This window comes from Eutrigla gurnardus (assembly GCF_963514095.1).
Source record: "Eutrigla gurnardus genome assembly, chromosome: 13".
Lineage (NCBI taxonomy): Eukaryota > Metazoa > Chordata > Actinopteri > Perciformes > Triglidae > Eutrigla > Eutrigla gurnardus.
Window position 1 is genome coordinate 11455017 of NC_139936.1, and position 26760 is coordinate 11481776.

The window sequence follows — 26760 nt, forward strand, 5'->3', positions numbered from 1 at the left end:
TATTGGCAATGAATCAGGGATGAGGGAGTACGCCGGAGGAGACACGGGAACATTCAAGGAAATGGCTGTTTCCGGGCCAGACTTCATCACATCAGGATGGGAAATGGTCGGAAGAAAGGTGTGTGTGTGCATGTGCGTGTGTGTGTGTGTGTGTGTGTGTGTTGCTCCATTATCAGACCGACTGGGGATCAGCTATGGGCTACCCAGACACTGAGTCCACTACTGTCAGCCGCAACCCCTTAATCGACTTTAAATGAAAGTAAAACTTGCCTCACAGACAAACACATACAGAGCTAAGAATTCATGCTTTGGCATTAATGGAATATTTAAATTGCACAGACTGTGCAATCGTGTCACAGAGGGTCTATTATGTGGCAATGGCTCACTTTTTATCGAATCTTCACTTTATGGTGATGCGGGATTGTGCTGTCTGAAGCGTCAAGCTGATTCTGATTAGGGACTTGGAATGGTTTCGTGTGACAGGTGAAGCAAAGAGAGATGTATCAGTTCTCTTGAGTTATTTCTGCCCGTATCGTGAGATCCTCCTGGGCTGCTTTTGACGGCGTTTGTTTGCCGACGATGGAGTCTTCATGCGGTGAGGCTGAAGGCTGAGGTGTTGTTCACAAGTAAACAGATAAACAGGTGGATTTGTGCAGCGACGTCGGCCAACGAAAAAGCCGTCTTCATCTATGATTTTGAGCTTTTTGCCCAATGAGACACAATGAGAGGCAATTGTAGCTTAGTAGCTGTGTTACAACTTCCACTTTTATTTAACCTCCTCTGTTGGAGTTTTTCCCTGAAAGTTGGACATTCTTCTTCTGCGACACTAATAGCTGCCCCGACACAAAAAGCACACACATGCTGTACAGCTACACTGGATTACCACCTTCCTTTGAGTACACCACATAAAGGTTGCCCTCAGGTCTAAACTCGTGAACTCGGTGAGAGATAGTAAAGAGTAAGAGAGAATCTGAAGAGAAAAGAGAGTCCGGGAACGTCTAAAGAGACATTGGAGCTGTAGTAAAACAACTAATCAATAAAAGTATCTTACTGGTTTTGTCGTTTTCTGCCGGAACTGTTGTGAAAAGCGCTGACCGGATGAAACGGGTATGTTTGGGAATCAAGGGATTGGTGTGGCCAACAACTGCCGTTTGATTTTGCCGTTGTCTCACTGGTCGATGAGCGGTTGATCCGGCACTACCTGTCGATGATACCTTACAGTCTGCTTGTGTGCCTGTTAAATGTTTGAGTCCGTACTCCTAGAGAACATACAGCCACTTGTCCACATGATTTATTGAGCTAATAACTGGTAATGCTTCCACAATATACGACCCCAGAGTTTACCTTGTTAAACTCATGCCATGGTATGAGGGGATACTCCTGTATAAACTGACTGAAAGTAAAACAATCCACAGTGTCTGTAAAAGAGGACATGACAGATAGAAGTGTTATTTCCCGTCCGACTGATGTGTCGCCGTGCTGTATTTCTGTCAGGTCCATTTTAATCCCATCACAATATCTTAGAAATAATACAAAATCATGGCGTTTTCACGCTCCGTTTCATCCGAAGCTCCTGACATCGGCGCCCGATGGGGAGTGAAAACCGTTTTCCCGTTTGATGGGTGGTTAAAAAAGCGAAAGAGATATTCATCGGCGGGGCAAGTGTTGGAGATGGGAGGATTTATGTGCAGAGATGGGAGGAGTGGAGAGAGGGGAGATGGCTCCGCTTGTGTTGTGTTAATGAGGGAGAGCAAGAGAGAACGAAAGCGAGAGGGAGAGAGAGTTCCAACATGTATTTGTCTCATTTATCACCCAGCGGCAGCTCTGTTTTTCGGGGTCATTTGAAGCTCGCAGCCTGTCTCATCTCGTCCGGGGGACTCCCTGCAGTCTGCGTAGCGCGTTGTGTGCATATGTGTATAGATGCATATGTGTGTGTTTGTGAATGGGGGGGTAATCCAGAAAAAAAGAGGGGTGTCACTAGATCACCAGTCAGGATTGATGATGTTGACGAGCTGTTTCATGGCAGGCATAGCTGCTCAGAAATACCACTTTGGGCTTCATGACTCTCTGAGGAACGCACCCATGAACGATCTCTCTCTCTCTCACACACACACACACACACACACACACACACACACACACACACACACACACACACACACACACACACAGGGTTTGACGGAGGGGTGGTTATACAGGGAAGGAGTAGCTTTAACAGGCTTTTCACTGAAGTGGTCAAGAAGAACACACACACACGCACACACACACACACACACACACACACGTATTCTGAATCCCAGAAGCATTTGAGTGTCATTAAAGTGCAGCTGTGTTTGTCTTTCCAGCACACATGGAAAACACATCAGGGACAGAGAGAGAGAGAGAGGGAGGGAGGGAGAACACAGCCTGCTGAATATGGCTGCCACAACAACGCACACACAAAACAAGCACTTTGTCACTCACACAAATACACATTGTTCATTTTGGAGTCCATTCAATCACACATTTAGACGTGGAGTATAATGCGGTGCTGTAAAAAAGCACTGTAGCGTGGAGGTCACGGTGTTAAACCTAGTGATGCCTTGGCCAGATATTTAGTGGAGAGTCATGTTAAATACCGGGCTGTAAAATGGAGCTGGGTTTTTTTTTTTTTAGTGGTGGGAAATGAATCAATGCTTTTTCACATAAAATCCCGATTTAGGCGTCACCTCATAGCTTTCATAGGTACATTACATAATGTTGGTGTGTGTCGGAGTGTGCGTGCACGAATGCGGCGTGCTGAATGCTAAAACATCTGTCTTTCCCGGTAATGACTCGGGAGCCGACAGCGCTCTCAGACAGTCCTGACGCAATTAGCCTTGTCAAGCACGCACACACACGTTGATACACACACACACACACACACACATGCACGCAAAGTAATGTCAGCTGTACACTACCAGGCCCGGAGACGCTGAAGATTATAGAAATCCCTGCACATGAAACCAATAAGTGAGCTTATAAGAGATCAGACAGTGTTTTTAGGGGGAGCTCGTCTTCAAAGAGGCTGTCTGGCTCATGATGCTCATTTGTTGAGGTCATATTTATGCTATATGCCATTTGTTGTTGTCCCCCGAAGCAGCATTAACATATTTCTTTGTTAATACATTTCTCTTGAGCTTATGTGTGTCCTGTTACAAGCTGTAAATAAACATGTTGTATTGCAACAATGAAGGTGTGTGTAGCGTCATTGACACCGCCAGGGGATGACAACGTATATCTACTGTCCTAATCTTTCCAACATTCTAGAGTAATGTAGTATTCAGACAGACACATTTAGAAGCCATTTAGTCAGTGCCAAAAGCTATAATGCAGGCGACAGCTTCAGCTCCCCAGTCTGGGATATCATGTGTTGCTAAACTGGATGTGGTCTTATCTTAGCAAAAAGACAGAAGGACTGTCGTCCTGGGGTTTCAATGCAAAGTAAACAACAAGTTTTGAATTTCTTTCCATCTGTTTTTCCCATTGCCGTCTCTCTGTGATGGTCTCTCTGTCTCCATCTCTCTCCTGTTTCAGCGGTGTCTTCTGTCAGTCTGTAATATCTCCCACTTTTTTTTTCTTCCTGTGTTTGTGTGTGTGTGTGTGGCTCTTTGTGGTGGTGCATGACTTAACAGCTGTGTGTGCACGTCTGTCTGTGCAGCAGATATCTGGGCTCGGTCCATCCCACATACCTCCGTCAGCTCGCTCTGCTTAAACCCAGCCAGGCTGGAGTTCACACAGGAGACAACACACATACAGTACATACTGCACACACGAACGCACGAAGACGCAAAGACCAACACGCAAAGACGTTAATGCTGCGCCACACAAATGCAGAATACACTCGGAGGAGCCTCTTCCTGAACATGGCCTTTCTCTTCCGTTGCTCCGGCTAACTCGGCCATCTCTGTGCTGTCGCCTCTCTCCCTCGTCTCCCTCGTCTCCCTCGTCTCTTGTTGCCACTCCCTCTCGGTGTTTGCATTTGCCTGCATCTTCCCTCCTCCCCACCATGGCCCTTTACCTCCCTGTCTCAGTGTATCTGTCAGCAGCAGCAGATTCTATCTCTCCACACTGGAGGTCATCACTAGTGCATGTTTGTATTTTACCCCTATTATTGTTGTCATCCGGCTAAACCCGGCTTGAATGGATGAATTCCAGCTGCCTGTGTGTGTGTATGGATGTGTGTATAGGTGTGTGTGTGTGTGTGTGAGAGATCTTTTCCCTCCAGTGTGTGTGTGTCCTGACATTTAGGAACATAACATCATAAAATGGCACGGTAACATTGCCACCGTGCATGAGCTGGCAAACATTATTTTCACCCTTTTTTGACATTTCTGTTTGTGTCTGGACCCTATTAACCCTAGAAATGATTGTAATCAAGAGCAGCACACACCAACGATAATATTTATCCACAACCCCTTAAAGGAAACGGCAGTGTGGCTCGTAGCCCCCCCCTCAGGGATAATATTTAACCACGACCCCGAGGCCAGAACAAATGACGTGAGGAAATTAAACCTGGGTGCTCTTCTATTTTCAGCCTTAGTTCATACTTCCGTACCGTGTGTTCAGGGAGCGGGCAGTAATCTGTGAGATAACTGAATACATCGTGGTCGTGTGTTTGCTTGTGTTGAGCATTAGGGGTTTAGCTGAATTCCAATACATTGATGATTTTTTGGATTGAGACTTCAGTCTTTCCTTTAGAATTTTGTTCTTGGCAGGAAGAGAAATCCACTGAAGCGGAGTATAGACCATCTGAGCTCTCCAGTGACATATGGAAAAAGCAATAGGAACAGGAATGGATACATTTGTGTAATTATACCAAATGTTGCTTTAAATTGAGGTCAGTTAAAGTGCTACTCGTGAGCAATCAGTCACAATGAATGTGTTTATTTAAAGAAAGTAGATCTCAGCAATGTGATTTTATACATTTATATAATATTATGAAGGAGAGTAGTTTTGAATAGTGTTTGGCACAGAGGAGTGTGGCGATACTTGTTGAATCAGTTCATTGTTGGTTTAGTTTATTTCATGGAGTTTGCGGCTAATAAGAAAACATATCTCTTATCCTTCACGTTGACTTTTAGAGGAGTATCTGTGTCCGTCAGTTTATGCATGTCATCCATGCCAAAAACCCTGTATGTCCATTCCCCTCTCCTCCCCTCTCTGTCTCTGACGTCCAGCTGTTTGGATGTGTCACTGTAGTACAAATGCTGCAGATTTCTTTTTTTTTTTTTTTTGGTGTAGCACGCAAACAGAGTCCTTTTGTTCCAGTTCTGTTTCAAAGGTCTCTCTCTTTCAAAGGCATATGTGCCGGAGCAACACACAGGACTCAATCCCCTGTCGTGAGTCCTGCTAGTTGGTTAGGGCGCTTGCATGGAGGGTAGTTGGATCTAAGGGGGGGGGGGGGGGGGGGGGTTTATGCCCTTCCGGTGACGCTGGCAGGTGACAATGAGGAGGATGCCCATGCCGGTCTCTCCCCAGAACAACAGTTGCACTCAAAGTGACAAGGAAATATGCTTTCGGAAATTGAGGTGAAAAGATAACAAAAAAAAAAAAAGAGGCCTATCTGAAATGTGTTGTGAGGAGTTGTTTGTGTCTCCATCAGGAATGGAACAACGGCTTGTGGGAGGAGGAGGAGGAGGAATGGTAAGAGGGAGGCGAGGGAGGCATTCACTGGAGACAGTTAGATTTGTGACTTACGTCAAAGCACAAGGTGCCAGAGATTAATTAAACCTGACTGGTTTTTGGAGGTGTGTGTGAGTGTGAATGAGTCAGAGCGGTGATGAGTAGGAGAGAAAAACATGTTAATTGCTTGCATGATCATTGCCAAATTGCAGGAACATAGAATTTTTACACAACAACCAGGCAACCTGCACAAAAGGAGAGCAAAGTGTTGAGGCAGTGAAGGAAAGCTATGCAATGAGCTGAAGACTCCGTACCTCCTGCCTGCTGAAAGTGTGCCAGAACACGTACTCTTTGGAGGTGTGCGTGCATGTTTGCCCGCTTGATTCCCTCTCAGAGCTAGTAGTCATTCCCCACCACTGGGCCCTACTGGCTGTGTGTTTTTTCAGTTTAACCCATGACTCGCAACCCCGCTGTGACCCCACGCTGCTTTTTGATTGGCCAGAGACTGTGAATTTGAAGGCCAGGAAGGATGTTGTGGGGGGGGCAATAGGGCTACCAATCTTAACAACCAGCAGCTGATCAAACACATACATTCACACAAACATGACTGGGTTATAAATTGGGGAATTGTAAGCACATATAAGGCCTTCATGGAGAGCACATCTAGCTGTCCGGTCCATACACACAGATTCTCACAGCCCACTCGACTAAGATAAATGAAATGCATGATTGAATTGTTTGTTTTCCAAATTAGCTCTGTTGATTGGCAACTCGTGCTGTGAATATTTGTGTCTCCTATTATACTCATGCTGAGTCCTGACACGTGTTGCTTATTGTCAGCACCTATGCTTGTGTCGGAGGACGCGTTGATGATGAGACATTTGATCCAGACCGTCATTTGGATTCCAAGGTCAAAAGCTTTCTCTCTCCTTTGGCCATTTTGTCCCACTCTGTCCAACTCTCTGAAAATCATCACTATACTGATGCTTGATAGGCCTCCCGACTGATTGCAACAACCATATCTGTACACACACACACACACACACACACACACACACACACACACACACACACACACACACACACACACAAATTTACACCCTCATCCCGCCCCATGTATATGTTGTGGTTGTTGATTGGAGCAGTTTTTTTCAAAAAATGGAAAAACAAAGAATGAATGCATAAATTGCAGATAGACAGTCACAGTTTGGACATGGTAGCGCAGAAGACGGCTCCATCTCACAAGTTGAAGGGGAACGGGAAGATAATCTTTCAGCATCTCTTGGGTGTGGATTTGTGCGTGCATGTGCTCCAATCCATTACTTGAAATTGGTTTACAAAACCTACGATGTCAGCAGGCCTTTTTCTATAATGTCTTTTTAGACCCTGTGAAGCCTCAAGATTGCAATATAATATCCTCCCCGCACTATATGAATTATTTTTCAAGCCACTTACCATATTTATAGGTTTTATATTTATAGGGCCCTCTCATTACTTCTGTACCTTTAGACATGGATTTGCAAGCATCTGCTACAGTATGAGAGGCTTCCTTCTAACACTAATTAAAGAAAGTCACCTGTTTCTGACTGAGAATGGTAGTAATACTCTGCTATGTAGATTCAGACATCAGTTCACATCAAATGAATTGGTTATGGTTGCTCCTTCACTATTTGAGAAGTATAAATAATGTGTCATAGTGGTAGAGATGGTGCAGAGATTTCGGGGAACTAGATGACCGCTTGCCAAAATGTTTCTTTACATCACTTAGTTTTATACCAGACCATCTGCCATGTTTCGTTGCACATTTTAATTCTATGCAGCTGTATAGAGCAGTTAAAGCCTAATTAAAAGTGCAAGTACTTGCGATGCTATTTCTGCTGTCATGGTTGTTGACAGAAGCTTAACAGCTGCTTTGCGTGCTGTTTCTCCTCAAGACCCGAGTCGCCGCTGCAGATTGAGCAGATGAATGCCTCGGCCCTTAAATCAAGTGTAAAATAAAGACGGACAGAGGGAGATAAAGGAGGCAAGTAGGGGCTCATAATTGGAGGAGCCAGACAAGCGGTTTGGTCCGGTGAAAAGGAGAGTGAAAAGGAGTTGGTATGGAGACGGGGAGCAGACAGTCGTGGAGACAGAGGCAGAGGGAGAGAGAAAGGGAGGGATTTGAGGGAAAGAATGAGTGAAACCTTAGTACCTGAGGCGTGGGCCGAGGCCTTTAGCTGCTGGTGCCAGAATGTGTTTTTACGAGCCTGCGGTCAGACAGAAATAAAAGGCAGCCGAGCGGCTGAATGGCATCGCACACACACACGCGCATGCACACACACGATTCAATGGCCTCTCACAGTTTGGCTTTATAATGTCACAGTAATTCAATGTCTCCAACCCCCATAATGCAGTGTGACTGAACAAGCAGCACACCCGCCGCATTGGTACGGATGTAGGGAGCGAGAGAAGGGGAAAGAGGAGCGGTACGGGGGGGGAAGAAAGCATTAGCAACACGTCTTTATTCCTGTTAACGGTGCCACGGGTATAGAAAGTGGTTCTTTGTGTTCTTTGGAGTCATTATATAGATTTTAAGGTCACTTAGTGCAGTTAACTTTTTTTTCCCACAATCCCTTTGAGGGTTTTTTTTGTCTGTTATTCGTCTTTTCCACATTTTTTTTTGTCATTTCCATTTTTTATGTTTTATAACCACTAACTTTAAATGATCTTGGCTTTTCCAAACGTCATCGCAAGAAACTCAAAGGAGTTGTAGTTATAATGCCCGAAAAGAGTCTTGTAAGAAAAGTGGTAAAAGCGGAGTAAAAAACACCAGCAGTTATTTTCTCGTAAAACAGTGGCAGCAGAACCATAGGAGAGCGATGATTCAGTGAGCCGAGGTTATCTCAGGTTGCTCTGGTGGAGATGTAAGAGGACCTCGCTGTAGAAAGAGACTTCAAGGGGTGTAGAACATGACCCTGTTTAGCACAAAGGATGTACGACATGTGAGGGATAGATGGAAGAAATTATCACATTTTGGCTCTAATCCTGTGAATGCGTAAAGGCTCCCTGTAAAAGGACACAGGCTGGCTTTTTTTTTTGTGCTGTACAGAACGCAGAGTGGTACTCAGTGCCGTTGCCATGGAAATGCTGAACAAGCGATGGATTATTGGATAGGGACAGAAGAAAGATTCAAGATTTACCCTTTTTTTTTGTTTTTCTTTTCGACAACCCTTTCCCATCTTTTACACTGTTGCAGAAAAATGCACAGAAGCCCAGATGTTTCACAAACAATTGATTTGCATCTCCTAATTTGTGCTTTATTGCATCCAGATATAGGAAGACATATCTGAATAAAGCCTCAAATGATGCTGTGAGTCTGTGTACACATTCTGCACAAAAGGCTAGAGGTCTTTGATTAATTTTTCGCTGTACCAACATGTTATACAGCGGCAGTAGCATGACTAATGTTGCTTAGTCCCATGGTCCTATACACCCACACATATGCACTGACACACACACACACACACATACACACACACACACACACACACACACACACACACACACACACACACACACACACACACACACACACACAAACATGTAGCTGCTTCCTCCTTTTGACTTTCTCTCCATTACCACTCACATGGGAATACCATGTAGAACAGAACACACACACACACACACACACACACACACACACACACACACACACACACACACACACACACACACACACACACACACACACACACACAGCTACATAAACTTGATTTCATTTATAGTTTGTGGTGGACATCACATCCTGTGTTTACTATAGCTGTTTGTCTCATGGAGCCTCTCACTGAGGTAAACAGTCTATATTTGTGCATGCACGGGCACATATGTGTGTGTGTGTGTGTGTGTGTGTCTGTGTGTCATTGTTCTGTAAAGGGGTTTAGAGGTCATTTTTTGAAGGGGATATTTCAGCAGCATATTTCCCAGAGGTCCTTGCAAGGCCTCGACTCAATATAGCGGCTGGTGCAACTGACCCGGTCAGCGGTTTGTACGGAAGTGGAGTGTGTATGTTGGTGTGAGCATTGTTTTAAATATAACATCCATGAGTGAGATTACAGGCGGTGAGTGTGTGTGTGTGTGTGTGTGTGTGTGTGTGTGTGTGTGTGTGTGTGTGTGTGTGTGTGTGTGTGTGTGTGTGTGTGTGTGTGTGCGTGTGTGTGTGTGTGTGTGAGAGAGAGAGAGAGACAGAGAGAGACTGTGTATTCTATCTGTTTCACCATTAGCATTCCTCAGCTTTGACGGACAGAATGGGAATGAAATGCTTCTTTCATGTGGCCAAATTCTGCTTTGCGTGTGTGTGCGCATTTACGTGTGTGTGTGTGTGTGTGTGTGTGTGTGTGTGTGTGTGTGTGTGTGTGTGTGTGTGTGTGTGTGTGTGTGTGTGAGAGGAGATCTTTTCACAAGAGTCATTGAGATAGAGAGGGATACGTTTCCCCCTTCAGTGGTAAAGTGCTTTCACCACTGTACTATTAAGGGCTATTGTTAGAGCTACCCATGACCTGGTCATGACATGGGACTGTGTGTGTGTGTGTGTGTGTGTGTGTGTGTGTGTGTGTGCGTTCGTATGGGCTGTTTGTAAGTGTTTGTGTGCTATTCTTCAGGCTACCCATTTATTAAGGAGTACTCAGCCATGGAGTTCACCTTTCCCCCTATAATTGCGCGCTCTCTCCCTCTATTTCACCCGCACACACACACACACACACACTCACATACAAGCTACCCTGAAACATAGTTTCAGTCACTGATGTGAAGTTAGACCTTCCTATAAGAGGAACCTTACAGAAGTTGTCGAGACCTTTACAGGGGCCTTAAATGTGTAGAAAATAAGATGGAGCGAGTGAGGGTGTGGAGGTGAGGGTGCGTAGGTACTCTCTTCGAGGAGTTTTTGTAGTTTCCCTTGCACTGGCAGAGCTGTTGCTGCACCGAATTCCAATTGTGTATCCAAGCACAAGCAATTCACAGGAAACAATTCATGCATGTTCTGAGGTGAATGTGTAATATTTGCCTCTGAAATGTAGAAACGTAGAAAGTAGCCTAAAACATAGATACCCCAGTAGAAGTTGTCTTAAAGTGTGATAGTTAGTGATTAGAGGTAGGGTTTATAACAGTAATAATGACAGTATACATTGGTTTTAATGGAATTTGTTCCTGGAGACACTGGTGCAGACATATGGATGACCCCCATCCCAACGTTACATATAGGCACAACGGGACCTCACAGTCAGCGCTGAGGGATCTGTGGAGCTCTGTGTGTGTGTGTGAGAGAGCAGTGATTTATTTCTCTGGACTCCTCAATTTTTCAAAGTGTGGGAGAGTGAAAAGGATCATGGGTGGGCCCCCAAAGGGACCCTTTAGAGATGGAGACGCCACTTCAGAAAATACTCAGCCTTCACAAAATGGAGGGAGGAGAGGACAGAGAGCGTGGAGAGTCGATAGAGGGTGAAGGGCAAGACTGGATATCAGATTTTCCTCTGAGTTAGATGATCATCAGTGTGTGTGTGTGTGTGTGTGTAGTAGTCCTGTTTGATTTGACCATTTGCCAGCTGGAGTATGGGTGTTATTCCCTCAGCTCCAACAGCTACATGCAGAAATACTTCCTGGTTTTAGGTCAGGTATTTCCCAGCAGCGCTGAGGAGGTTGTTTACTTACATACTTAAGAGATAGCTTTAAATGAATAGGCTATTTACAAAAAAAATGTTCTTTGCTAGATGTTTGTAGAAGAGTTTTGTCTGTCATTCAGTTTTGTTCTCCCCTTTGCTCTCTATCACACACTCTGCTTCCCTCAGTCACACTCACACTTCATACCTATTTTCACGTCAGTCTCTGCAGGGCTGTCAGCCATTAATTGGGTCCCAGACTGGGACCGGATTGAAAGTGTGGCTGGTAGTGCCGGGTGTAAGCAGAGAGAGAGAGAGAGAGGCAGGCAAGGCTGGGCACGGATCTCCCCAGTGGAGGAAGTCACTCTCTCATATCACAGCCCACATCCATCCTTGAGAACAATCATCTAAATTCACCACTGAGTTTTTCACCATCCCTGAAGATGTTAGTCATTAGAAGGAAATAGATTTACTTCAGGTTTACCTCAGGAAAGCACAACGGTGTGGCATTTCCCATTTCCTTAAAAACTATTCTTGCTTCTCAATGTTTAGGCTCGATCATTGCTGCAATTGGGGATTTTATTGCAGTCTTACAACCTACAAAGACTAAATGTTCTAAGAGATGTCAGTATGTGTCCCTGAGCAGGGCTGCTCCCTTTGTTCCTCTACAAAAGGACAATATCGAAAAAGACAACTTCATTGCTTTGTTTCACTTCTCTATCCGCCTATTCAAATCCTAATATTTTCTCTTCATCTCTCCTTCTTTTTCTATGTTGTAATATTTCCCTGTTGTACAAGATTCACTTGGTTTAACATATTTATTTCATCGCCATTTCGGCTCTCTTATATTATGCTTGCGTTCCCTGTTTTTGAACGGCTGCATTAATTGCCTGACATATATTGATGCATTTTTTTCATCAAGCCTTCCCCTAGCAAGGAGGCGAAAATAAATTAAACTTTTAGAGGATAAAGTAAACAGAACAGCACTCAATAGGTTCATAATTTTGCTGGTTTAGTAGCTTGGAACTGCTGGTGCAAGAGGAATGTGACTTTTTCCTCCCTCATAATATCCAATAAAATGTCTCCATATGTTATATGAGGTTGCGTAAGTCAGCGCTATTAATCTCACGGCTTGTTTTGTCTCCTCAGGTGACGTCGGAGCAGCTGGTGATGCTTTTGGAGCTTCTGCTCGAGGAAGAGGAGCTGAGCGCGGCAACAATGCCTGCTCTGCAGAGAACTTACGACCTACGGAATCAAGACGCTGAGGTGTGACCACGCAAACACACACACACACACATTCAGAGAAGTGAGCATATGCATCCAACCCCCCCCTAATCTCCGATAATGAAATGTAGACGCTTTCCTCTCCCTCTCCATCCCAAAGCACACCCCTCAGTAATGTGTAGTAAATTCTGCTGTAATAGCAGCTCTCTTCTTTACAGCCACCATTACTGACTAAACCCCACAAGTATTCGCTTCATGTTTTAGTACTGCACAACGTTCCTTAATGGTACTATTAATGATGTTTGTGAGACTGTGTGCGTACGTCTCGTCTGTGTTTGCGCTCTGCAGATGTGCGTACTGGCGGCCGAAGCGTTCTTTACTGTACAGCGACGCCTCTCTCCTCTCCGTACAGGAGCACGAGTGTGAAAACACAGCTGCAGCAGAGCCCATAAACCGAATGCCCTAACCTCCATCGTTAACACATGGCTCATCTTGAAAAGAAAAATGTGATACATATTTAGTTTTTTACTAGTGCTTATTAATTCTATGAGCTGTTTTGTTGGGGCTGTAATGTGTATAATGGGGCTCAGATGTTCTGTTCTACGTGGCCCAATTGAGCAGTTAATGCATTGAATTCACTACATCTAAAGTTTCATCTGAGGGCATTTTGATCATCAACATTCCAAACTCAGTCGGGCCACGAGCTCTCATAATTTTTTTTTTTTTAAATGCGTTTAATTTTGAATTTATTTCCGTCGGTTTATCAGCTGGGAGTTTGTTCCAGCGACCTCATTGTGTTCTTTGTGTTGCCGTCTTTAATTTGAGTACTCGACCTCGCGGTCAACAAGCCGAAGCCACTTTGTGTTTGGCCCTGGGTCCAGCTTTAGGTTAAGGCCTCTTTAGTCAGACTTCCTGGCACATGAAAGCAGATTCTCATCTGCAATTTCCAGGAAAAACTTTCAGTGTTCAGCTAAAAATACACAGGGCCATTATGCACATAGTCATGCATGGAAACGCACACTCTTTCTCTCTCGTACACAAACTGCGCACACCTGTCTAAAGGCAATGGCCCCGTCCTAATGTTAGTAATCTCATTCAGAAGAGGTTAATCACCTACATCTCTCCCTATAAATGTGGCCATTTATTCTCTCTCTCTCTCCCTCTCTCTCTCTCTATCCGGTTCCTGCTCTGGTCGCATTCATCTTCTCACTCGGCTTTTCTTCGTCTGGTACCGCATCCTCTTCAGACGAACGATTTGTTTGAAATTCTCGGAAAAACACATGACCCGGAGCAGTTCAGCCCCTGAAGCCCCTCGCTGTGAACCTCCTAGAGAATTAGAGCTTTTCAGAGTGGATGAATGTTGGATTAGAGGAGCGATTCTTAGGGATTCTGAATAGGGGTTGGTAATACAGTATGTCTTACTCACAATGCATTGTGTTAGGACAAGAGACGGATTGTTCACCCTAAATTAGAGCTGCATTAAGTACAGATCTCTTCTGATGATGAGTTCATACGACAGTAAGGACAGCCTTTCCTCATTTAATCAATTTTATTAATAATTTTCCTCATGACTACAGCTAAGTAATGGTGTATAAGTGCGGTATGCTGCTCCATATTGTGTGACCACCTGTTAGTTGCTAAGCACGCCTCTCTCCAAGCAGTGGAGAGAAGTGATACGGCCTGCGTTAAATGGGATGGAGGAGCTCGGATCTGGGTTAAAGGTGCTGAGAAGGCTGGCGTGCGAGCTCAAGACTCTGTTTTTGTGATTTGCCAGAGCATGTTCACGACCGCGTAAGGAAGTATGTGGCCGACCACCAACGTGCGTGCGGCGGTGCAGCTTCGCGAACGTCGAGAGTGACCGTGAATATGTGTGTGAGGTTGAGCATGTGTTCGCATGTATGAGAGAGCGGGTGCATGACCGTTCCCATTGCTTTCATATGAGCCTCATGTGATGCGAGATGCTGTGTGACTCCTACGTCTGTGTGTGTGTGTGTGTGTGTGTGGTTTTTCTGACTCTGTAACACGCATGCTTGTGTGTGTCGAAGGCCATCTGTCGGTCAAGCACACAGGACACTTTGTCTGTTCGTGGGCAGGTTAGGCTTCGTCCTGCAGATACCGGAGACGTCACCGGGACCACATCAAGCCTTTTAACACAACAACATGTGGAGCGGAGAAGAGGAGAGTTATAATAAAACCAAGGAGTGTCGGAAAGAAAAGAGAAAAAAAACGGGGAAAAAAAAGTCAACTCAAGTTTATTTGTATAGCCTTTCATCACAATGATTCAGTGGGCTTCACAGACTGGAAACAAAAACAGCTCCTCAAGTGAACTAGAACCCCCCCACCTCACCACCACCACACCAAAAAAAAAAAAAAAACTACCACAAACGATGAAAAGGATCACAGAGAAGGGAATCTTCTTCCAGTCCTCATAGACTAGATAGGAAAACAATAATGGCAGATATAATTAGATAGTGTCATGGAGCACAGAAATAGAATTAGAGCAAAGGAGTAAAACTGGATGAGTTGATTGACAGACTATTAATTGTCAAATGTTTAAAGTGTCTTGAAGCATTTCGGGGATCTATAAGCATATTATACAAGTCATATTTGGAACTATGTGAACATTCGTGTAGAATCATCGGAAACTAAGACACATTTTTTTGTTAGCTTAGAATAAACCCTTCAGATCCCCACCGTGTTGCATCGCCATGATCCTACAGTAGCCGAGGGCGTACATATGAAACACTGACTCCAGAGATGGACCTTTCACATTACCTGCAGGCCACGCTAGTTCTCCGATAACTCCGTGAAACTGTGCTTTAGCCGCTGTCTGACTTTAAGTAATATTTCAAGCAAAAAAGCCAAACATTCCTAGTGTCAGCTTGTCAATTTCCTTTTACGGTCTGATGTGACAGTAAGAAATTTGAAGAAGTCAGCTCAGGCTTAGTCTACTTTGATTCTTTCTCAAATTTTACAGACCAAATTAATCGCAGAACAATTGGCAAACATTTATAAGTTATGAATATGAACCGTAGTAAAGTAATAAAGTTGAGGAGGTTGATAAAACAGAACGTTGTCTCATAGTTTTAACAGTTAATGTTGTGTATGTTATTGCAGTTGGTTTTGATTATATACACAATTCACAGTCTCCCTTCAGCCAGAAAGTCGGTATGTTTTCCTTTAAGTTTATTTGTCAAGGGACAACATGCAACATTACAGTGATTATTCAGAAAATAAAAAGATGCGTGCACCAGATTCTGTCGCCCCCATGAGGCTGTGTTGGGGTCCCCATGCTGGTGGACAGTATGCAGACAAGTCAAGACAACCGTAACGCTGCGCTCGCATCACGCCATACATGCTTTTGCATGTCTGTCTTGTCTATTGGATTCTTAGTTAGTCATGGTAAGTGTGAGCACACACGGAGCACGTTAGTGTTGGAAGCGCTGGTGGTGGTGCTGGTGGTGTTGTAGGGCAAAGGAGGGGCAGGGGTGCAGTAATAAATGAAGGAATGTCACCATGTTATTGCATGTGCTGTCAGAGAAAGAGGCCCAGCAAAGGAAACCAAGTAAAAAAAAAAGGGGGTAAGGAGAGGTGCACCAGGCAGCTGCTTTGCCCCAGGGCTCTCCCCAGGAATGTAACCCAGCGCAGGGAACAGCTGCTGGGGCTACGCAGGCCAGAAGGGCAGGGCTGGCACCAGAGGGCACACATACTGCACACACTTGTGCACACTCCCACATTCACGAATACAGATGCACAGATATCCTCGTTCTCAACCGGGGCAGACAATAGAAGAACCCGTTACACCTAACTTGTACCCTTTGTTTTCTGTCGCGTGTGATTATGGGATGTTTGCAGGCTTCCAGAGTAAATGAATGGGAGGGAAGATCTATAATTTGGATGAAAGAGACTGGAAAGACCCTTCTGAGATCAGTTAAACTCATGTTTATTTGAGAAAGGCTGTGAATGTAATGTGGGGATTCATTCTCACGCTGCATAAACAGGTGGAGGCTAGAGCAACATTTCGGGCACAAACATGTGGACACCATCCAAGAGTTCTACCTTAAAATGTAATATCTGTACAAGGGCTGTAGAATTGCTGAAAGCTTGAGCCGTTGAAATGGAATCGATCACCCACACTTGGTCACTGCACTCTCCAAAGGACTAGTTTATTATCCTGAGTGTGTGGAGATAGTTATGGAGGAGATTGAAACACCCATGAAAAAAAGCAGCCAAGAGAAACCGTTGGGCTTTAAAGTAGTGACAGTGCTTTAAAAGATTTTTCATCTTGGTTTTTTTATCGCCCTTCCGTCTCTTTTATCACCGTCTGTCTGTCTCCTCCACAAGAGTGTATCCACACTCACGTGCACTGTGTATCCATGCCCACGCACACACACACACACACACACACACATGCACGCTCATAGCAGATGATGAAGGATGATGGCTGAGGCAGGGACAGAGCCTGTCTCTGATCTCTCCTGTAACCGCGGCAACAGAGCTCCTATTGATCCTCTGGGAGAAAGGCCAGGCATTAGCTTTCACACACACACACAAATAGACACACATACAGTAAATACACACCTCCACACGCACACACACACACACACACACACTGTGAACACACACATGCACATTGTCAGAGAATTACGTGGAACTTTTAAACGTGAACTTTTAGATTGAGGTGGTTTCCTTTCTAAATCAAATGTCACGTCTGTTAATCCTCTGATTCTGGATGAATCTATTCATTGTCAGCGGGGCAGCTTCCAGCTCCGTCTCACAGCCTGTCAGAGGAGTGTTTCGTCTTGTGTTACTGGCTTTGTTCACATTAATGTGGACAAAAGCATAAAAATACTAAAAATAATCAGATTATATATCTTTGTCATCATCAGCTTTTCATAACTGTTATATTATAAAGTATGTTGAGAGTAATATACACTGTTCACACATTGTTGAAGTTTTCATGGTCAGCTTCTAGGAGAGATTGATTGTGAGATTGTTCAATTATTTTTCTTTAATTTGTCGTTTCTGCCGTTCCATTTTTATCAGAATTCTGTTAAATAGGAGGTTTTCTATCATGGGGTCAGATTTGAAATAATCATGTGAATATTTTTGTTTCGATTCCATTAATAGTTATGATATATTTGCCTCTGTTTTGGCTCCAGGTCCAACATCGCTGGTGTGAGCTGGTGGTCAAACATGCGTACAGCCGGGCTTACGGAGACGTGGAACACTTTCTGCTTCATGGCCAGGTAAACAGACACAACTGTTAAACATGATTCCTGTATCATACAATGAAACACTTTTAAAACATTGATTGAACCAAAGAGAAAAGCTTTTCATCACACAATAAGAAGAATGTGTGTGTTGTAGGCCATGGGTGTGTATCTGTACGGGGAGCTGATGGTTCAGGAGGACGCTGAGCAGCAGGCTCTGGCCCGTCGCTGCCTCTCATTGGTCCAGGAAGAAATGGACCAATCGGCACGCAGAGTGGTGGAGGAGATGGTCCTCTGACATCGAAGGTGAAGTCTCATTCTCATTCTTCTTATCATTGCCATTGTGTTGACCATACTGCATGTCATATCATTTCTTTCCCCTGGGTTGTATTCTTTCTGTCAAAATATGATGCAAAATGCACATTTTTTTCTTATTTCTCAAATGTGCATCATATTTAATCTCCTGACAAGCTGTACCAGAAATGTAAAATCACATTTGTGTAGCTTCTGTGCAGATGTCAGGCTAATTATTGCGATTCTTCTTCCATTCGAAATGATTTTTTTTCAAAATAAAAGACGATATTTCTATCACACGTCAGAACTTATAGTCTGAGGTGGCGATCGTAAAAGAGAGCTCGGTGTTGGATTGATCCTGATTCCATCTGACCCAGCGGACGGTCCACACTGGAGTCACTTGGCTACCTATACTTCACATTCCTCCCTGATCCCATCGAGTGTGTGTGTGTGTGTGTGTGTAGACTCCGAATGGGGCCTTTTTCCGTGGTTTCACAGCAGCACCATCACATGTGTTTGTCAGAGAAGGAATTCGGGAATGTGTTCCTCAAACAAACGAGAGAGGGAAGAAAGGGAAAGAGAGAGAACGGGTCAGCGAGCGTTTTCTGAAGGGCTCAGGGCGGTCTCTGCCCGATGTGGGGTGATTTTTATACGGTTGACCCTGAAATTCCTCCTGTGCGTGCGTGTGTGTGTGTGTGTGTGTGTACTGTATGCGAGTGTGGATCCGTGAGTGCAACGTACACCCCTTGAGCTTTTTGATGATTCAGAACAGTGAGGGGTTTTTATGGGTCGCACACTAAATAAAGGGGAGAGAGAAATTTATGGTTTCAACAGACAGACAGAGAGAAAGGGGAGGAAGGGAGAGAGCGTAAGGGAGGACTGTAGTGAAGACAGGTTTCTTTGAAGCTGCTGATCTTTTCATAAGAGTCCTGCTATTCCTGACACTAACCTTTGAATAATGAGAGCAGGCAATTAAACGGATCTTGGCTCGACAAATGAGCCGTGGTAACCAAGCTATTACTTCAAAGCTTTTAGACAACACAGTAGTATTGCTACGTATGCCAAACAACAGGCATATTCAATGTATAATGATGTCAAACAGAGAGCACATCTCCACATTTGAGAAGCTGGTATTATTTTCATGAAAAATAAGTTGCTCAGTTAATTTTCTCCTCAACCTTATCAATGAATCTTCTTATTGTTTAACCTCTAATGGGAATCGATTAGATTTTGTTGACTGTGTCCGTGGCAACATAAGACAACAACTTGGATCGGATCCTGTTTCCGATGTTGCACAGACCAAACATGAATCCACAAATCTCTTTAAAATCTCTGTAAAATAACCAGAATGCTTATAACTTTGGTAGAAAACTGAGAGGCTAATTGAGTTTTTTCTTATTTGACAGACTGTATCTTACTTTACATGAATTGTAGAAAGATTGTGGCAACTGAAAAAATAAGAACTTCACATTTACTGTGGTGTATGTAATTCCCTATAGAAAGATGGGACATTGTGATTTACTACATCCCCCACATTTCTGATGGCACTGACGCATCTAGCACACCTCCAGTCCAGCAAGTACACAGTTAACCAACGTGTCTGTGACCTTGGTCTACACAGGCTGCATCAAATGGAGCTGCTAAATACTTGTCCACGTCAACCTGAGTGACTTACGGCGCTAAATCCTTTTTTTAGGCCGTGACCAAGCCAATACAAGACAGGCTTTTATCTTCAGACACAAACACACACACACACACACACTCATACAGACGGACAGATAGACAGCTTTATGCATTTGTGCAGGATGTGAAAGGCTTTCTAGACAAGTGCTCGGCATCTGGCTCAGTCCTGATAAATCTCTCACGCACACACACTCACACAACAAAAAACACACACCTACGGGACACACACACACACATCTATAGCGCCTATCTGTCTGTGCCCGCAGATCTTTTGTCATCATCCTTCACTCCCTCGCTACACCTCCCTGTGGAGCCTCACTATGTGCACAGGAGGACTAGAACGGAGCAGCTCCAACACCCACAGACGAGTAGAAGGAGAATAGAAGAATTTAGAGATTTATATCCTAACTTGTACTATTACTTCCCATCGGACTGAACCAAACAAGCCCCCGTAAACATCGATGGATCACGCTGGTCAACCGAGCACAGGTCCAGATTTCTTTCCAATTAAAATGATGGATGAAGCAAACCTCCTCATTGCTTTTTCATATTGCACTGTGGGGAGATGGATTGATGTTTTACTGCTCAGTTTGTGTGCCCCCACCATCGTTTCTTAAGTAGAGCAGTCCTCCCTGTACCCTTTACACCCTCACACACACACACACACACACACACACACACACACACACCATAGTGAAGTGGGATTAGGCAGAGGCGGGCTGAGAGGGTTTTAACTGAAAACAACATGTCTGTCAAGGTGCACTCCCTGCTCTGTGTTTTTTAAACCTAAAAAGCACAACCCTTTAAAGGAGAAGGGTGGTCTCCCCCGTGTCCCTTTTTTTTTCCTCTCCTCCCCTCCCCGCTGACTCCTTCGTTCTTTTCTTCCCCCGGTACATGCCTCTGGAATCCCCCTTGATCCGCTTAATGAGGGGCATATCGCCGGGTTAGCCGAGCGTGGCGAATGGGAGAGGAGGAGAGGGGTAACCAAGGAAATAGTGTGAGAGAGAGAGAGAGAGAGAGAGAGAGAGGATCTACAGGTCTGGGCTTTTTTTTACACGACTGCGCTGATGGCAGATGTAACGGAGGACGGACAGACAAAGTTAGATATTTTCATGACTGGGTTGTTGCAGATTAGCGCTGGACTTGAGGAGGTAGTGAGAGGAAGAAGGGGGGAAAAAAGATGGAGGGAAGATCTTGTTCTTTCATGTCTGGGCTGTGAGGGTTCCTGGCGTGCTGATTTGTGACTTATGATAAAATCACATTGCCAGGGATTACCACACAGCCCTGACCCAGCCGACTTCCATGACAACCGCAACCCCTCCTACACACACACACACACACACACACACACACACTTGTCCCCTAGAAACTTAAAACTAAAGAAGACATGATGGAGTGTGTGTGATTGTGTTTGAGGAGGAACATGAGGAAAAAAAGGAAAATGATGATGAGGGAGCCAGAGGATCTTGCTGTGGGTGTTTTGTAAGTGTGTGTGTGTGTGTGTGTGGGTGTTTCTGTGTGTGTGCGTGTGTGTGTGTGTTAGTGTGCGTGCGTGTCAGTCTGCCAGACAGGTTTTGTATCCTCTCTCCAGCCAGGCACAGAGCTTAGCTGATTGGTGAACAGTGATTGATTTCCTCTTTGTTCACAGTGGCTAAGTTCTGCACCTGAGGAGAGCATGACCCAGACAAGCAGACAGGGGAAGATAATGAATGTGTGTGTGTGTGTGACTGAAAGAGAGAATAGAAATGTCCTTTTTAAGTATTTACAGTGGAGACTGTGTGTGTGTGTGTGTCTGTGTGTGTGTGTGTGTTTCTGCTTTTGTGTAAACACAGTTGAGTTCAATTATCTAATGTGTGTTTATGCATTTCAGTCACAGAACTACTTCCCCGTTGTCCTCTACTCCTCTCTCGCCCTGCATCCTTTCAGCTTTCCCTTCTTTCTCTTATCTCATTCACCTCTCTCCTCCCTTTCTCCTTCTCCTGCATTCTTCCTCTGGTTTGGTCTAACCGCAGTCGAAATAACTCCTCTCTTCCAGCCTCACTCGCATGCCTGTAAAACTTTCCAGTGAGACCCCCTCGCTCCGAAGAATTAAACACACAAGCCTCCTCATTAATGCACAACGCTGCGCAACATCGCTAATGAGTGTTGCTCCACTCTCTCTTGCGTCGCCTGTTGTTCTTCCCTCGTTCTTTCATCTTCCTTCCTTGCTCTCCGCTTTCGCCCCTCTGCTTCTGTCTCCTTTCAGTTACGTGGCATAAAAGATAATCCTGCAGATGATGCCGCTTTGCACGCTCTTTAGTTCGAGCAAAGGTGAGAGCCACGTCCCTCAGGAGAGAGACTCCACTTCCCGTCGAGACTAATGAGGCCTGGGGAGAACCCGACGCTGCTTAATGCTGCTGACAGTTATTCCATCAATCTGGGAACAGTGGCTACCAGCGTCGACCTCGCCATCCTCATTGTCCTTCATCTCCACTTTACTGCAGCTCCCAAAGTGTCCCAAAGTCATACACACACATTTCTAAACAGGATGTGCTAAATACATAGAGTTATTGTCAACCTTTTCCAGCTGCGGGCAGCAACAGTTCCTTTGTGCATCGTGCAATCAGAAGGGAGTGGTTTCGTAGCAGTACAGCTCTGCAACTGGCCCCTGCTCTGAGTGCACCTTAATGAGTTTTCCACTACAGCTTGGAAAATTAGGCAACCTAGATGAATAATACACGCACAAAATATGTCTGGCCTTTACAAGAGTGGATCTAAAAAGAAAGAAACAGTGGATGTTTGTTGTGGGAGATCATTTAGTATTTTAGCACTGTTTAGTTGGACATATTTTCCAGTTTAACATCATGGTGGTTAATTTGAGAAGTTATTAGCAGTCAGGTAAAAATGATTTGAAAATATGCAGGGACGCCTATAGTCACTATGATCCAAAAACAAATCATCTGTTTGGAGTTACAGTTAGATTTGGGTTTAATTCTTGGGTTTAAGGCAAAGATTAGGTTAATCAGCTAATAAAAACTTATTAGCTTATTAGGCTTTGCAAGATTATCCAAAAAGTGACGAGATGACCCAAGGACGTGAAATACACATTTTTTTCGGGAGGTGTTCTGTAGTATGTTTGGTATACATACCGTGTGGTTTGAATATACTTAATTATGTCACTTTTTAGTGTGAACACACTACTTCTGTGTGTGTAATAACACACAGAAGTATGTTATTACACACACAAGTAAGGCCATTGTAGTTATAAAAAAGAAGGAATATGGAATTGGGGGTAATATTTGTTTAAAAAAAAAACCTTGTGATTAAGTTGTAAATTTACAGGAAAAAAACTTCACACATCTCTTCATTTTGTAGGCTAAGTAGGGTATTCCAGACGTCCCTTTTCCAATTCATATTTATCTTTTTTACCCAATGATGACCCTAATACGCCATCATAAATATGTGCACAAACCAAAGTGTAAAAAGTGTAAATAGGGGGATATGTGAATAATATTTCTTGGCTGAGTGCAGTACCTTCCTGTTATTGTTCTTCTCGCGTATCTCTCGACAATAACGTATATTTTACTAAATGTCAAACTATTCTGTTCATTTAGATACAGTAGGGTAGTTAGTTTAAAAAAGGTTGCCAGTGCTCAAATCCACATTTAAGAGCTTTCTTTTTTTATAATCCAAATCACTTTGGCAGTGAAAAGTGCCGTCCGTGCATCCCTGGCAGAAACGTTATTGATTTTTGATCCAATCGCAGCCTGAGGATGCCGCGATACAGAGATCCATACAGCAGACACATTCTCACTGAACACCTTTCAGCGCTGTGAAGGAAAACACGACTGAGGTGCCAAAGGATGGAAATCTTGCAACGATTTTAGAGGTTTCCTTTATTTAGGGATATCAGTTCCACTTTATTGGTGGTTCTACTGTGCGATAAAGCTTCTATTGTTTTGTCTCAGAGAAACAAAAAAGCTCTGATCCTATAAAACACTCACTGATAACAAGAAACGCAGGAATTGTCAATTGGGTCACATTACACACTTTGTTTCAGTGTTACAGAGCATACTGAGATAAGGTTCCCAAATTAGTCAAACTAAGCACGCAAATGTGCCAAAAATACTGAACAAACTTTCCCAGCAACATGAGCAGGTTTATCATGCAAGTTAGTATTTAGCATGGCCTGTCTGCCAACACGGTGATCAATAAATCTCAGTCTCTCACCAAGACGTACGTTTGTTTTGGAGCTGTTATCGCTCCATTTGCATGTTCCTACCAAACACAAAGATTCTCTGAAAAGCAAATTCTTGCTTTAATCACCAAACTGTCAATAACTCCAGCTGGACTCCATGAAACGCATAAATCCTGTAGATTTAAGTCAAACTGCCCCACAGTAACTGACTGCATAACCCTCGCTATAACGTGGGTGCAGTCCACTATTATACCAGCTAATTGTAATGCAAAGCTGGACCGTTTTGGAGCGATCGCTCCCTAATCAAAACAGTGACAGATGGCTGGAAATGTATTTTAAAACCGCTCTTTTTTTTTTCTTTTTGGCAATCAGAATATGAGGCGTGAGGAGGTATTATAGCGCTCTATATTCACGACGACAAAATGGCGACTAAACGAGGACAGATGTGTGAATTAGAAATGAGGGCCATGTGGAGTCTGCCATTTTTAGACCTATATTTAGGGCCTGTTAAAAGAGTAATGACCATCAAAGGCCTGTAAAAGAGAGGAATTGCCATCAGAGCCCGTATCTAAAAGGTGATTTATTACACTCTAATGGGAGGGAAATGGTGCTCTGCACATAAAAGGACAAAGCAACATTGTATAAAGACACCGAAAATAAACTTTTTGGGGCTCACACCACCCACATCGGGTTCTCTTCACGCACCAAAACTTGACTGATTGTCTCTGTAACGTAAAGTATATTTTAGAGAACTTTTCCCCCTCCGATGTTAAGTGATGCAGTATGTACGCTTGCTCCTCACAGTGCATGGCGGCGGAATGTGAGTCTGATGGATTTATAGTTAGATTTTTATGCTCGGATTTCTGAAATAGTCTCAACAATGCACCGATCATTTGGGAGAGCTCCCACCACCCAGCAGTGGTCTTGTTGAGACTGCGGCGGAGAGGTTTTTCACCGTGTCGACCACACCTTTCACCGACTAGTGAAATCCAACAATCTCAACAGTCGTGTGGTTTCTTGTGGGTTTGGCGAAGCGGAACGCTGCCTGACATGCAGTCTTGAGTTGGCAATGCTTTTTGCTTCATTGCAGACAAAAAAAAAAAAAGGGGGTTTGCCAGCGCTTCAGGAGAAAGAGAGATCTATTTGGGCTTGGCTTCCTGTGCCTACTGAGCTGATTATCAGTCCTATACAACCACTGGCTCAGTTCAGCAGGAACAGGAGTCCAGTCCACTCACCAACAAACCAGAAGCAAACACAAGCGCTGCTCCTCGCAGACTTTTAAAAGTTACACAATGAAGCTACGGGTCTATTGGACTGTTAACTGCCAGGAAAATGAATTGGCAACAATTTTGATAATTGATAATGCTTTGTGAAAATGTGTGTGTTTTTTGGGGGGGTGGGTTCCTGGGTCATTGTTAGAGATATTAATTATACGTACACCACAGAGGTGCGAGGCTATCAGTACCGCATCATTAGAGAAAAAGGTGACACCTGCACACTGCACCATTCACTCCCACAATTCATTAACCTTTCCAACGATTGAACGTTTTGGAGTAGTGTGGAGGCATTAGCTTTTTTTCTGGTATTTTATAGACTATAGAATTTATAGATATAGATATGTTGTGGCTTGTTCCTTTTGACAACTGTACTTATTGTAAGTCGCTTTGTACAAAAGCTAAATGCCCTAAATGTAAATGAATAGACAGCTGACAGATGACCAGCCCTAATTCCCTCATTTTAGATTTGCATGTCAGCACTTATAACAAGAAACTGCAGTAAGATGTTAACTATATATATAATAGTGCTGGCATAACATATTTTGTACAGTATTCAGCGTTTGCCTTCACATCAGGTAGATACCAACAGTTCTGTGACAGGATTATAGACATCAACTAAATATTCTGTTCCAATCTGAACGTATCATTTTCTTCCAGATTGCTGACCACAGACGGAGATGACACATGGGTTGTACGAGGGTCCAGCACTCACCTCCTCTTCCTCTGTAAGGAGAAGGGATGCTGCAGAATCACTCAGCAGTGTGAACACCAGAAGGCTCTGCTCTTACTCTCCAGCCAAAGCCAACTGGCAATGTTTAGAACACAGCAGTTCTGTTCATTCAAGTCTGAAGAAATATCTTGTGCATGTGATCAAACATCACAAGCTGTTTCAAGTGACATACAATATTGTTGACTGCATTATTAGACAGTAAGATTACATCATTTCACCATTTCATTTCAGTTGGTTTCTCTTTGTGTGTAGGTGTGACTTAATGTCTGTTTAGTCTGAAGCCATGATGGGGTTCTGAAGAGTTTAGACAGGAAATGCTTTCATGCCAGGCGTGTTTTTGTACATTCCAGATGACCTCACTCTGGCCAGTGACGACACTGTAAAACATACAACCTCTCAGGGGATTTCTGTGTATTAATTATGGTTTGTTACGAACAAATAATGATTGTATAAGTTTTGAAATGTTCATGTTGAAATAAAATGTTTTCTTAAAATGTGCGTATTGACTTTTTAAAGCTTATTCCATAACTGAAGGAGCAGATTTGTATGCAACTAGCTACAACTTTCATAGCCAGATTGATTCATTAAATGTCATAGACAACCGTATTACGGGGGGAGGACAAAGTATAGTATGTTGAAAAAAGTAATGAAAAAATTCATACTTTAGTATGTCAATAAAAGTCAGGGAATAAGTAATCATACAGCATATCAAAAAAGTAATGAAAAAAGTAATTATAGTATGTCAATAAAAGTCAGGGAAAATAATAGTATAGAATATCGAAAAAGTAATAAAAAAGTAATAGTATAGTATGACAAAAAAGGTAATAGTATAGCACGTTGGGGGAAAAAATCACAAAAAAGGTCATAGTATACTTTATCGTAAAAA

The 26760-nt window shown here is 43.7% G+C and overlaps 1 protein-coding gene across 1 annotated transcript; it reads left to right on the top strand.

Annotated features, from left to right (window-relative positions):
• LOC311022872 (aminopeptidase O-like) lies at positions 1 to 26372 on the top strand. The gene is made up of 5 exons (XM_084024456.1): positions 1 to 118; positions 12426 to 12542; positions 17663 to 17749; positions 17871 to 18019; positions 25802 to 26372. The coding sequence occupies exons 1-4, from the start codon at positions 20 to 22 to the stop codon at positions 18009 to 18011; spliced, it is 444 nt and encodes a 147-aa protein (XP_083880582.1). The 5' UTR covers positions 1 to 19; the 3' UTR covers positions 18012 to 18019; positions 25802 to 26372.
• Positions 26373 to 26760: the final 388 nt, after the last annotated feature.

What these genes read in the sequence shown, in the direction of transcription:
- LOC311022872 (XM_084024456.1), top strand. Translation starts at nt 20, where the DNA reads ATGAGGGAGTACGCCGGAGGAGACACGGGAACATTCAAGGAAATGGCT. An exon ending in TACGGAATCAAGACGCTGAG is followed by an intron (nt 12,543 to 17,662) that starts GTGTGACCACGC and finishes TTTTGGCTCCAG; the next exon opens with GTCCAACATCGCTGGTGTGA. An exon ending in ACTTTCTGCTTCATGGCCAG is followed by an intron (nt 17,750 to 17,870) that starts GTAAACAGACAC and finishes TGTGTGTTGTAG; the next exon opens with GCCATGGGTGTGTATCTGTA.